The sequence below is a fragment of the Mesoplodon bidens genome (assembly GCF_964165515.1).
Source record: "Mesoplodon bidens genome assembly, chromosome: 16".
NCBI classification, from domain to species: Eukaryota; Metazoa; Chordata; class Mammalia; order Artiodactyla; family Ziphiidae; genus Mesoplodon; species Mesoplodon bidens.
In genome coordinates this window covers 38,156,010-38,168,640 of record NC_138173.1, presented here as the reverse complement: position 1 = coordinate 38,168,640, position 12,631 = coordinate 38,156,010, and the positions used below count along the sequence as shown (strand labels likewise).

Below are 12,631 nucleotides of genomic sequence, written 5' to 3'. Positions count from 1 at the left end.
TGAACTCAAGCAGCAGCTATTAAAGGAGTCCTTTGTTTCTGTCCCTCATTTCCACTGCCATCAGAGCCTTACCTGGGATAGTACGCTGTGTAGTTCATGAAGAGCTGGGTGCCCGCTGGGTAGTATGCCGTGGAGGGCTGCAGTGCTCGTGGATTCAAGAGCACAGAGGGCTGATAAATGGCAGCTTCAGGAGGAATAACTGCTGCAGGAGCTGGAAATGTGTAGGAGGGAGGAGACAGGCCTAAATAAGCAAAGAGAGAGACCTTGAGATATATTTGTAGTACCTGACACGTGTGCTAGCACTAAGGCTACAAGGTCGCTGTTCCATATATACATTCGAAAGAAAGAGACCAGTTCTGTATACCATCCCAAGCATCTTCCTTTTGGTTATATAGATAGCACCTAGAAGCAATCTCACACACTCCGTCAACCTAAAGAACGGTTCTTAGTCTGAAATTTGGAAAAACCAGTATCAAGTGGACTTTCAAGTCTTCGCAACCATTTCATGACATGTGATTTTTTCTTCCCCACTCCTAAGTGCCAGTTACCACAAACTAACTCTTTGAGGAAAGAAACATGGGACAGACTGACATTTAGTGTAACTTCAAACCAAAAGCTGGGTTTTTTTTTCCCCTTTGAGCACTTTGCTGCTAGTTCATATTGTTATCTACTCTATAGTACAACATGAAGACAGTTATGATGAAACACTATTCACCAGGACCATGTGTTATGCCAAAGCATAGACTGTGCCAGAGTAAACTGACCTAAAAGGAGTAGATTAACTCTGGATCATGTATACTTCAAGGCAACCCGGAAGATGGGTTTTTGACGCTAATCTACATCTTCAGACTAGTCTAAAAAATAAAAAAATCCAACCTGGGAGATAACCCTGAAGAAATATATGTGCAAGTCTTCCTGAGAGTCAGCTGATGAAAATCTGATTCAGATTAAATAGAAAATAGAAAGGATGGAATTCCTTTGTCTTCTGGTTATGCAACATCTTCAAGGCCCAGTAACTCACTTAAGTCAGGCCAGTTGCTGGTCACTAGCTTTAATGTGTAGGATGAACACAACTCTCCAAGCCATCTGCACCCAACAGAAGAGATAACTGAGAGGTTGCCTGAATTTGGAATTCCTGACTTTATTTTCAAACCTAGAACCACCTAATATATGTTGCAAATAGCTGAAGCCCACTGGATAATTTTCACAGGAAAATCTCTACTGTCTTTTGCTCTTCTTATGAGCTTCTATATGTCTATGGAGATGAGTGAGTCAGCTGAACATGGGTACATAAACCCAAGACCTGGGAATTCCCTGGTGGCCTAGTGGTTAGGATTCCAGGGCTTTCACTGCTATGGCCCAGGTTCAACGCCTGTCAGGGAACTGAGGTCCTGAAAGCTGTGCGGCACGGCCAGAAAAAAACCAAAAACAGACAAACAAAAAACCCCAAGACCAAGATATTGACTGCATATTCAATTTTTGGGTACCTTCTTCATACCCATCAAAAATTGCTACATGGTAGATACCTAATGTAGATAATTTTAAAATTATGATCCCTGGCCTAAATGAGTCCACAAAAAGGACAAACAGAACAAACCGAGGCACCTAAGTCATAAAGAGATTGTCACCTAAAGCGAGTTGGCAGGAAAAAAAAAGTCCAGTAGAACAAGCATATTAACATGCATAAATTAGAATTCTGATTTTTTAATGAGTGAACTCTTCCACTAAATTGACAAATGGCCAAATTTTAAATAAAATTTTTAGAAAGTATTAAGATATGGAAATATATTTTATGTAAAAATGCATTTAGATTTTTTAAAAAAATTTTATTTTTTTGGCCGCACATTGCGTAGCATGCGGGATCTTACTTCTCCAACGAGGGACTGAAACCGTGCCCCCTGCAGTGGAAGTGCAGAGTCTTAACCACTGGACCGCCAGGGAAATTATTATTATTTTAGGGCTTGTGAGGGGGAAAAGGGAAGAAGTAAAAGTCTTACGAAGTCTGTAATGACGACTTTTCCACCAGGAAGAGAGGAGTAAAAGGATATCACAGCAAAAGAATTTGGGTTATACATGATGGAGAAATTCCCTTATCTCATAATGCTTGACAGATTGTAAGGGAAATTGTAAAAGTTACTGATATTATCAGTGGTTTATGGACAGGAAACCTACAACTAAGATTGCATTAAGATATCCACTTAAGCCCAATCATGAATTTTTAAAACTTGATACTCATTAATGATCAACTCTTAGATATCCACCAATAGCAAGCAGCAGATAAATGGAACATTAGCAATTAGGAATTCCAAGGGAAATAAAGGATTAAGCCCTACTGAATGTCCTACGAATAATACTTTATCAAATAGGTTTATTGGTATAGATCCCTCTTTACTAGAAAGTGATGTCTTAACACTCCCCACTTTATTGGAATCAAGCACATAATCCAGTTTACTTTCTCAGTTATCTTTGGACTGTATTCCAAGTGCTACTTTCTTTAAACATACCCAGCACGCTTCCTAACAAGGTATGTCTTACTCAAAAGTGAAAACTTGGTCAGAAAATTCAAGTTTTAAACATCAGATTCCCAAATGTTCCTTAGTCACAAACCAGAACTTGGTCTCCCGACTAAAGGGCTTATTCCTCTCAAACAGGATTCCAGATGGCGTGCACCCAGGTGCCAATGAGCAAGAGCATGGCTTGATATTAAGCACTGATCCTGTGATCCAATGGTAACTTTGGCTAGTTTATTTACGCATTTGTATCTTTTTTTTTTTTTTTTTTTTTTTTTTTACTAACTTGCTCATTCCAGATATCCTGGAGAGCAAGAGGGATGCTCTTCAGGTTATCATCCTTCCCCCAAAATACTTACTGCTCAAAAAATTAAAAATGCAAAACGGGCATCAACTCGCCCTTCTCAAAAAAAAGAAAAAAAAAGCTTAATGTGTTGCAGGAAAAAAAAAAGGATCTGTCCATACTTATTTTACCTTTAAATGTTATGTATTTAATATGTAATATTTATTACGTATTAAAATATCTACATAGCCAGGTTGTCTCCCAGAGTCAGTGCTTATCTTGAGCACACTAAGCTTCAGAAATCAAGTGCTTATCACTGGAAAAGCAAGAATATAATTTGAAAGGAGGTATTTGTAGAATCTCTAATTATGGGTGTCCACAACCAAGGTCTTAAATGATTACCAGATACTACCGATTTCAGATGGGAAAGCCTTATGTAACCACCTCACCTGCCTTAGAAAGAACGAGGGGCACAGAAAGTTATGAAAGCAGCTTAAGCACCTACCAGCATATAGCGTAGAACAGCGCCAAGACCCAAGAAAAACTTACATGGTAACTTACATGGCGGTGGGGATAAGCCATTTCGATTTAAAGTGCCCCCCATTAACACAAAGTTCATCTCCTCAGCTGAACACTGAAAGACTTCAACATATCTGTCCTTCATGGTTTTTTTATGACACTTCTGTGCAGCCATAAATGCTCTGTCCGCAGACTTCATCTGGATAAAGGCATCTCCTGATGGGCGTCCCTGAGCACGTGGGGGAAGAATAAAAACAAAAGGAGACTGTCTCCTTCAACAAGGAAGTGGTTGCTTACAAAACATGCACAGTGACAATCACCCATAGTACAGACATTTTAGCCATAACATCTGGGTGACAGTATGATCTACTGAAATCAGACTTATGTTTCATCACCTAATCAACAGAATTGCCCACAAAACCTTGAAGAAATAGTTTTGAGAGCTCATAGCTGAATGTGATCCTTTTTGATTTTTATCAATTAGAATTAGATTTATGGACTTTTGAAAGCGTCTCCTTGTGACTGCAGTTTCAAAGTAGAGGCTTGTATACTGGGTTTTTCCTTTCTGAAAAATCCGATTAAATCTTACTCAATTGAGAAAAGCTAGTAACAGAACCAGTATTAGAGCTTTATGCATCCTCCGACATGAAACTGAACAAACCAGTGCTCTCTTTTGTCTTTCAAGTCTGTCTCTCACTGACCTGCCACATGGCTTCCCCTTCTCCCTGAAGCCTAGATTGGGAATGTGGCTTGTGGATAGGGAAGGAGGAGAGGAATTGGGAGATGCAAAGCACAGTGAAGGGTGGTGAGAGCTGCTATCATCAGCGTTGCTTGGGAGCCCTTCTCTCACCTCTTCCCCTGCATCTCTGTTTTAAACCTTGGCCGACAGATGGTTATAGACGTTTCCTCTGTTACTAATAGCTTGCTAAAAATCCTATTTAAAACAAAGCTGGTAGATTTCTGCTCCACAGAACCAGAATGCCTTAGTTTCATTTAGCATAGACATTTTATGGGAGAGAAAAAAGGCACAAGCAGCTTATAAGACTCCTTTTTTATTTGATGGATTTCTTTAAAGTCTCTAAGGGACTAGTTATTGCAAATTATTACCATGCAAGTTACCATAAGAGTTACCATACCAGGGAAGTTAAGGACACCAGGGAAACCCAGTCCAAGATGGAAAACTAACATCTTCGAGGCAGCTAAGAGCTTGTCCATCAACAAAGAAGCATTTCTCCCAAGTGTAGTCACAATAGGTCACAGGGTCAATGAGAGGCAAATCTGTCTACTGTTGTTAATCACAGAGTAATAATAGCCCCTAGGTTATTAGAAGTGGTGACTCGGAGAGAACCCGAACAATTCCCTGGTGATGCTGAACTGTGGGGAATTTTATTCAAAACGAATCCCATCAGTGAAGCATGCCGAGAGGATTCCTAGTCAGATAAAATGCTGCATAGCTTCATATTGACGTGAGAGTTAGAATGAGCATGTGCTGGTGTGGAACACCAAACAGAGGCTCAATGTTTTCTGATTCCTTGTACCCAGTGGCATGCACTTTCCAGTGAGACAGGATTATGGTTATGAATGTGACCAAATCATCACACGAAAAGAGAAAGTGGGAAACTAGCAGTTTTGAAAAAAATGGTATTTTTAATACAAACCTATATTCAGACTATGATGCACAGAAAATATCTTATTTTCAAAAATTGATACAACTTCACTTTTAATAAAGAGTTCCAAAATGTTAATTAGAGCTACGCGCTTTATGGGTTTTTAAAGTTCTATCCTGCTTATGATGGCACAAAATACTGGCAAATTGCCCAGCAACTAATATAATTAATTTTATTTAAAAAATGAGAGATACCAAGCCAGGAACTGCTTTTAATATGCTTAGAATATATATTGCATACTATAAGAAGCTGATTCGATTTTGATAGAGGATTCTCAACAATTAATTCACGAATACATCTGAGCGCCTTTTAAGATCACATAGTGTTCTAGGTGGTATAGATACAAGTTCTTTTTGAGTTTGTACTCTACTGAATGTAATTTGATATCTACTATATATATGTGAAATAAAATAAGTCATTTCTAAACAGTCTATGGATACAAAATACTTGGGAGCACAGACATGCTCATTGGTTTATATATTGTCTATGATTGCTTTCACACTACAGCAGCAGAGCTGCAGACTTCAGTAACTGCAACAGTAAAATGTTGTATCAGACTGGTAATGTATTTGTCTCCTACCCGATGCTACTGATAATTTGATGGATATATGTGATGATGGAATCAGAGCTGAATTTGAGTTACCATACCAACGAAAGCATTCTTTCCCGAGTTCATCTTAAAGACAGACCCCTTGCACTTATAGTTAAACCTTTCCTTTAAGACTTACTATACAACTGATGAACATTTGTTACCTTTTTATTGGAAGGGTGTATTTAATGAGAATAAGCAAATCAGTTTTCCAGTAAGTGACTTTCTTACCTGATGATTCAATACCATGTGGACCCCATGAGTCCGAATATCGGTGGAAAATTCCCCCAGAAAGTCCAGGATATCCTCAATTGTGGCTGCATAGGGAAGACCTCGAAGGCGTATACAGTCTCTAATGTTTGTAGGGGGCACAAATTGCTGAGGTAGTACTGGAATAATGGGAGGGGTTGGAAGTGGAATGAGAGGGGCCGAGGAGAATCGATTCAGCACCTGTACTCAAAGCAAAATAGAAGTGGTTTAGAGCCCTGCTACTCCAATGTTGTCTGCAGACCAGTGCTGGCATCCCTGGAGAACTGCTAGAAATGCATAATCTCCGCTCCACCCTGACCTAGTCTATATGAATCTGCAGTTTAACAAGATCCCCAGGTGATCCACAAGCATGTTAAAGTTTGAGAAGCACTCATGGAGAAAGTTGTTCATGCTTTTCAGCTGGGAAAGCATGATACCCACTTTTGTGAGCTGCCTGCTGAGGTATACACCACACACAACACAATGCACTTAGATTAAGGACTTATCCACCTGGACAAATGTCTCACTATCTGCCTTGAGACAAGTATCCTTAAAGTCTGTTGCTTTTATAAGAATTGGGACATATTGTTAAATTGTGGACTTATGTACAACCTATTAGATTTCATTTCACTAGTGTTTCTCTCAATATTGTCTTCACATTCCACCTCCAAACCCAAGAAATATAAAGAAAATAAACCAGCAAGGAACCACAGTCAAACAGTGACTGTATTATATTAAAATATGTCACATTTATAATGATGTATAAAGCAGAAGGCAGAATGGCTGGGTAACATAAAACTGAAAAAAATAAATTAGTGAAAATAAAAATAATCATGTGGATTTGAGACAGTGGCAAAACAGGGGATCTTGACTATCTTTTTTTTTTTTTAATTTTTTTAAATTTTTGGCCACACTGCACAGCATGTGGGATCTTAATTCCCCGACCAGGGATCGAACCCGTGCCTCCCTGCATTGGAAGGCGGAGTCTTAACCACGGGACCGCCAGAGAAGGCCCTTGACTACCTTTTAAATTCATGGAATCCTGCTATCTTGAGAATGGATGCGAGGTCAGGTACATTTTGGAGAAAGAATTGCTCCCAGGCAAAACTCATGTTACAAGGTTGTTGTCTACTTTTGTCTTAGTTTAGAACATGCCTACTAGTTGATAATACGAGGAGGTCCTTGTGCAAATGCCGTGTGTGGAATCCCCAGGATTTCTGAACCATTTACCACTGCAGCCTTTATCAGCTCATAACTAAAAATATAAGACAATCAATGAACTCCCCCCAAATTGCGCTAATTTCCTCACTCACACCCTGTCCAACTGCTATCTGAATAAGAGGTGACAACAATCAAAGAGTAAACACAACACAGCCAAAGAGAAAGCAAGACTTTAAGAAACTATACGAACAATTCAGACACAGTACAAACATCAGGGGGAAGGACACGAATAGGAAATAAATGTTATAAACAAACTTGGGACAGGAAATGGTCTAGCACTTACAGTACCTGCCAAATAGGAGATCAGTAAAGTTACTGAATGAAGCGATTATTATTAATGAAAAGAAGACAGTGCAAAGTCTATGACTACTACAACACTTATTAAATAAATTATTAGAGACGGGAGGCTGGAAAGCGAAAGTTCACCCACACTCAAAACCACCTATGGCTGAGTCAAACAGAAAGGATACTCTACAACCAAGCCAATTAATGTACAGTAGCCAAGGCTCTGGGGTAGTCCATTCTAGGGCATGATTTCCATGAAACTGTTCTTCGAATTAAAGATCTAAAATAAAAATCTCATTTCCTCCCCTCTAGTTTGGGGTGTTTGAAGTCTTAAGCACGCTCAGCATATTTTAGAGATTCAGAATTCATGATACTCATTTTCAACAAAGTACAGAATTGTTTAAACTACAAGTATGCTCGTAGCTTAGGGTTCAAGAGTACCAGTACAGGGACCTCCCTGGTGGTCCAGTAGTAAAGAATCCGCCTTCCAATGCAGGAGACATGGGTTCGATCCCTGGTCAGGGAACTAAGATCCCACATGCCGCAGAGCAACTAAGCAGAGCAACTAAGCTTGTGCGCCACAACTACTGAGCCCATGTGCCACAAAATACAGAGCCCACACATTCTGGAGCCTGCACACCATAACTAGAGAGAGAAAACCTGCAAGCCACAACTACAGAGAAGCCCAAGCACTGCAACCAAGAGCCTGTGAGACATCAACGAAGATCCCGCAAGCCGTGATGAAGACCCGACGCAGCCAAAAAAAAAGAAAAAAAGAAAAAGCAATAAGAGTCAGTGTCTGAACTGCTTGCAAAAAAGACCAAAGGAATCATTGAAATGACTATGTTCTACTATGGAGTCAACTAAAATAAGCTGAAGAGCCATGTGAAACAGTCTATAGAATCTCAGGTGCAAAGGTAATACTAACTGACCCTTGAAGAGAAATGTTCAGCTGGTAAGTCAAGAAGAATAGCTGAAAGGCTTGACACCCTACAGACGGTTTTATGCTTGGATCTTAGTGTGTTTTCGGGAGCTGACTGTCCCATGTGTGCCTCAAAAACGGCGCTGACTTCTGAAAGGTAGTAACAGGACAAAATGACAATTTGCACTGTCACCAGCAATATGGAACTGATCAAGCCTTTTGGGAAATAAATTTGGCAAGACATTAAAGCCTTAAAAGCTCACAGCCTAGATCCAGTTCTAAAGAAATCAATGAGAAATTGACAGATAGGGACTTCCCTGGTGGTGTAGTGGTTAAGAATCCGCCTGCCAATGCAGAGGACACGGTTTGATCCCTGGTCTGGGAAGATCCCACATGCCGCGGAGCAACTAAGCCCGTGCACCACAACTACTGAGCCTGCTATCTAGAGCCCGCAAGCCACAACTAATGAAGCCTGCGCACCTAGAGCCCAGGCTCCGCAACAAGAAAAGCCACACAATGAGAGGCCCCGCGCACTGCGATGAAGAGTAGCCCCCGCTTGCCACAATTAGAGAAAGCCCGCGCACAGCAACGAAGACCAACGCAGACAAAAATAAAAATTAACTAATTAAAAAAAGAAGAAATTGACAGATAAGCGTGTTTACCTAGAAATTTCTTATGATAGAAAAAACCCAACCCAAATGTACAATAGAATTAATAAATAAATTATATGCCCCTGTAACATAGTATTAACTTAAAGATTAAAATTTTCAGACATGAGTAAACTTTTGAAACCAAATACAAAAGTATATCTACAGCAATATTCCAGTTATATAAAAACATAGTATTTTTTTGTGTGTATATTAAGATAACAGTGGCTATCATTTGGTTACAGAATAGATATTTTTCATGCATTTATACTTTCTGTAATTTCCAAGTTTTATTTTAACACAATGAATAATGTATTATTTTCAGAAATAAAGACTAGGAACTGTATTCAATATCTTGTAATAACTTATAATGGAAAAGAATCTGAAAAAGAATATATATATGTGGTGTGTATAACTGAATCATTGCTGTATACCTGAAACATTATAAATCAACTATACTTCAATTAAAGAATAAATTAATTAGAAAAAAAGAAAGAATAGAAATAACGCAAAGCCACCAACGTGCTCTTAAAAACCAACCTGCTGAACTTCAGCTGCTGTGCTCCTGAAGAGTTCAATGTATCTTTTACCCAACAAGTCCTTATGCTTCCTCAATGCGTTCTGTGCATATTCCTCACAAGCAAAGAGGACAAAAGCGTCCCCTGTTGGCCTACCATCTGGGTACGTAACGAAGAGGATGCCTTCCTTCCCCCCAGTGATGGGGCAATGCTGTCCAAAGAAAGCCACCACTTCATCAGCTGTGGCTGTGAACGGGAGCCCCCGCATGCGGACAATGACTTGGTTTTCCTTGGAGAGAAATTGGGCTACCTCATTGGACGTACCTAGGGAACACAAATATCAGGAAACACAGGGAGAAATGGTTAAGAGATAAACTTTACCAAATTTTAAAAAGTAAAATTTTTGGCAATGTCTTTAATTCATAAGTCCCACACTCCCATATGAATTCATAATAACATCCCAGGAATCAGAATTCTCTTCCCATAAATTTAAAACTTTGCCCCTACCATTTTCATAAGATACTCCTGTTAATATAGGAAGGTAGCCATACAGTTACATCATGGACCAACCACCATATTCTTCTCAAGGAGAGGCAACTAGTCATCATGGTGGTTAAGGGCACAGGCCCTGGAACTAGAAATGTCTGGGTGCAACTGTGGCTTTACCATTTACCAAGCTATGACCTCAGCCAAGTTTAACCTCTGTATCTCAGTTTCCTCATCTGTAAAATGGGAGTAAAATTACCTACCTCATAAATTACTGGAATAAGTTATTACATAGAAAGCTCTTTAGTGATTTTTGGTATTATTTTCCTGATTACTTTTTATTAAGAAAGGTCCGAACATACTCGAGTAGAGAGAATAATGAATATACTTAGCAGCCAGTTTCAACATTTATCAACACTCCGCCAGACATAAAGCATTTTGTACAGTGCTGAGCAAATACTCAAATATACATCCTTTACTAGTAACATTTTCCCTAAGCGCAAATTCTTATCATACTGCCCATATACCATGAAGTCCCAGGCACTGATGTGGATGTTAACTTTGCCATCTGCAATGTTATCTGCCATGGAACCTCAGGACCACAGCACCTCCAAATATACTTTATCCCCAACCAATATCAAACAATGGAAACACTATTAACCTTGAAGCTCTGAATTGGGAAGCCTTGGCTTATCTCAAGAAAAAAGTGCAAGAAATATACCAGCACATTGTATAAACAGGATATTGTTACTGCAAGTTTTACAGTTGCAAAGATTTTTATCAGGACTATATAATGAAGGGATATAAATGTTCTCTGTATTTAAGTGAAAATCACCTTAGTATATTTCTGCAATAGGTGTCAAAAGCCCCTTAAAAGGTCCACCCACATTCTTTGAATTAGCTATCCTATTTTTAGAGATTTATCCTAATGAGTGGCACATACAGAGATACAAAAATATTCACTGCAACATAGAGTGAAATGGATGTAAGCTCTAAATGCCCAATAGGATTGTTTTTTTAAAAAATTATGGTACATATAATACTGTACAGCATTTAACATTTAAGAAATTTGAGTAGCATAAGAAGATATTCATAATATACTAAAAGGAGAAAGGAAATTAAAGCAATATGAGCAGAAAAATAGGAACTTACAGAGTAGGTACACATATAGAGAAACATCTGTTGGACAAACCACGGTTAACATTTTTTATGCATCTGTTATTTTTAGGTTTTAAAGTTAGAATCACTCAAGAATTAGATAATGACTTTATCTGTTCCCACTTCTTTCTGACCATATTACTACAAACACCATATATTCTAAAATACTAGAAGCCAGAATGCTACCATGCTCCCGGCCACTGATGAGTAAAGGAAGTGAAGAGAAAAACTGGAAGCAGATATGCAACAGTTCCATATATTCTGATATGGCCGTTTGAAAGTAGTTTTCAGACCATTTAATTTCTTTCATGAACTACTCTTTCCCTTTGTACACGACTTTATATGACCCTTTGACTTTTGTATAGCACTATATATATATATTTTTTTTGTATAGCACTATTTTTAATGGCTATTTAACTACAGTTGGTTGACTCAAGCCTTAGGGCAAGCGCTACACACTACACTGACACTACTGGATATTTCTTCCTCCTATTAAAAAAAAAAGTCAACTTTTATGTTTCATTGGGAATAAAATGACCCTACTTATCTACCATTCATGACCCTATTTATCTACCTTTGCTATGTAAGTAAAGTTTTAGATTCTTCTTATTATAGCCACGTTATGTAAAAGGTACTCACCGCCAGCAATTTTAAGAAAATCTTCACCTGTTGCTTTGTAAACCTAAGAAAAGAAAGGGAAATTAAATACAGTTTCTGAGCCTTCTGATGTGAACACTCATTCAAGATGCCAGGGTTGGGCTTCCCTGGTGGCGCAGTGGTTGAGAGTCTGCCTGCCAATGCAGGGGACACGGGTTCGTGCCCCGGTCCGGGAAGATCCCACATGCCGTGGAGCGGCTGGGCCCGTGGGCCATGGCCGCTGAGCCCGCACGTCCGGAGCCTGTGCTCCGCAACGGGAGAGGCCACAACAGTGAGAGGCCCACGTACCGCAAAAAAAAAGAAAAAGATGCCAGGGTTGTCAGGGTGTCACATGTCAGGTTGTGAGGACATACCTCGATGTACCGGGTCCCCATGTGATGTTTGTGCCTCTGGAGCGCTAGGTCTCTGTGCTCCTCACTCACAAACCTAACCAGAGCTTCTCCGTTCCTTCGACCCTGGGCATTCAGACAAAGTGCTGCACCTCCCCTTTGAAATTAACAGAACAGGAAGCAATAGGAAAAACAAACAAACAAACAGTGAGGAGAAAATGACAGAAAATCTATTATCCCTTTGGGATTGTTAAATAAAATACAGATGAAGGAAAACCAACTTGGCAATATTGAGTCCTTTGAAGAATCTCGCAATATCTTGATCCGAAGACTGCCATGGCAAACCTCGTGCCCTGACTACCGTGTTGTCATCAATAAGTTCCATCTTGCTGCTGCGGATTCAAGCAAAACATCAGGTTGCATGATTAATGCTAGGCAGTCTGACCTATTACCCCCAGAAGACAACTGGCCTATTTACACTTGAGGTATGATTTATTTGGAGTTCAGACAGACTTGTAGTACTGCCCAACTTACTTCATAACCTCAAACATTATCTGGGCACAGTTGAAAGTATTCTTTAGGTGGTTTACT

At 39.4% G+C, this 12,631-nt stretch overlaps 1 protein-coding gene across 3 annotated transcripts in view; it reads right to left on the bottom strand.

Moving 5' to 3' along the window:
• Positions 1–12,631, bottom strand: part of ESRP1 (epithelial splicing regulatory protein 1) — a 60,063-nt gene that overhangs the window by 29,538 nt on the left and 17,894 nt on the right. For 2 of the 3 annotated variants that reach the window (XM_081258236.1, XM_081258235.1), the window contains exons 7-13: positions 12,322–12,432; positions 12,065–12,197; positions 11,694–11,736; positions 9,433–9,734; positions 5,800–6,018; positions 3,355–3,541; positions 73–241 (exon numbers count right to left, since the gene is read on the bottom strand). In XM_081258236.1, coding sequence (XP_081114362.1) covers positions 73–241; positions 3,355–3,541; positions 5,800–6,018; positions 9,433–9,734; positions 11,694–11,736; positions 12,065–12,197; positions 12,322–12,432 — 1,164 coding nt within the window. Of the gene's footprint in view, positions 1–72; positions 242–3,342; positions 3,542–5,799; positions 6,019–9,432; positions 9,735–11,693; positions 11,737–12,064; positions 12,198–12,321; positions 12,433–12,631 lie in introns of all 3 variants that reach the window. The other variant, XM_081258234.1, reaches the window with a different exon arrangement.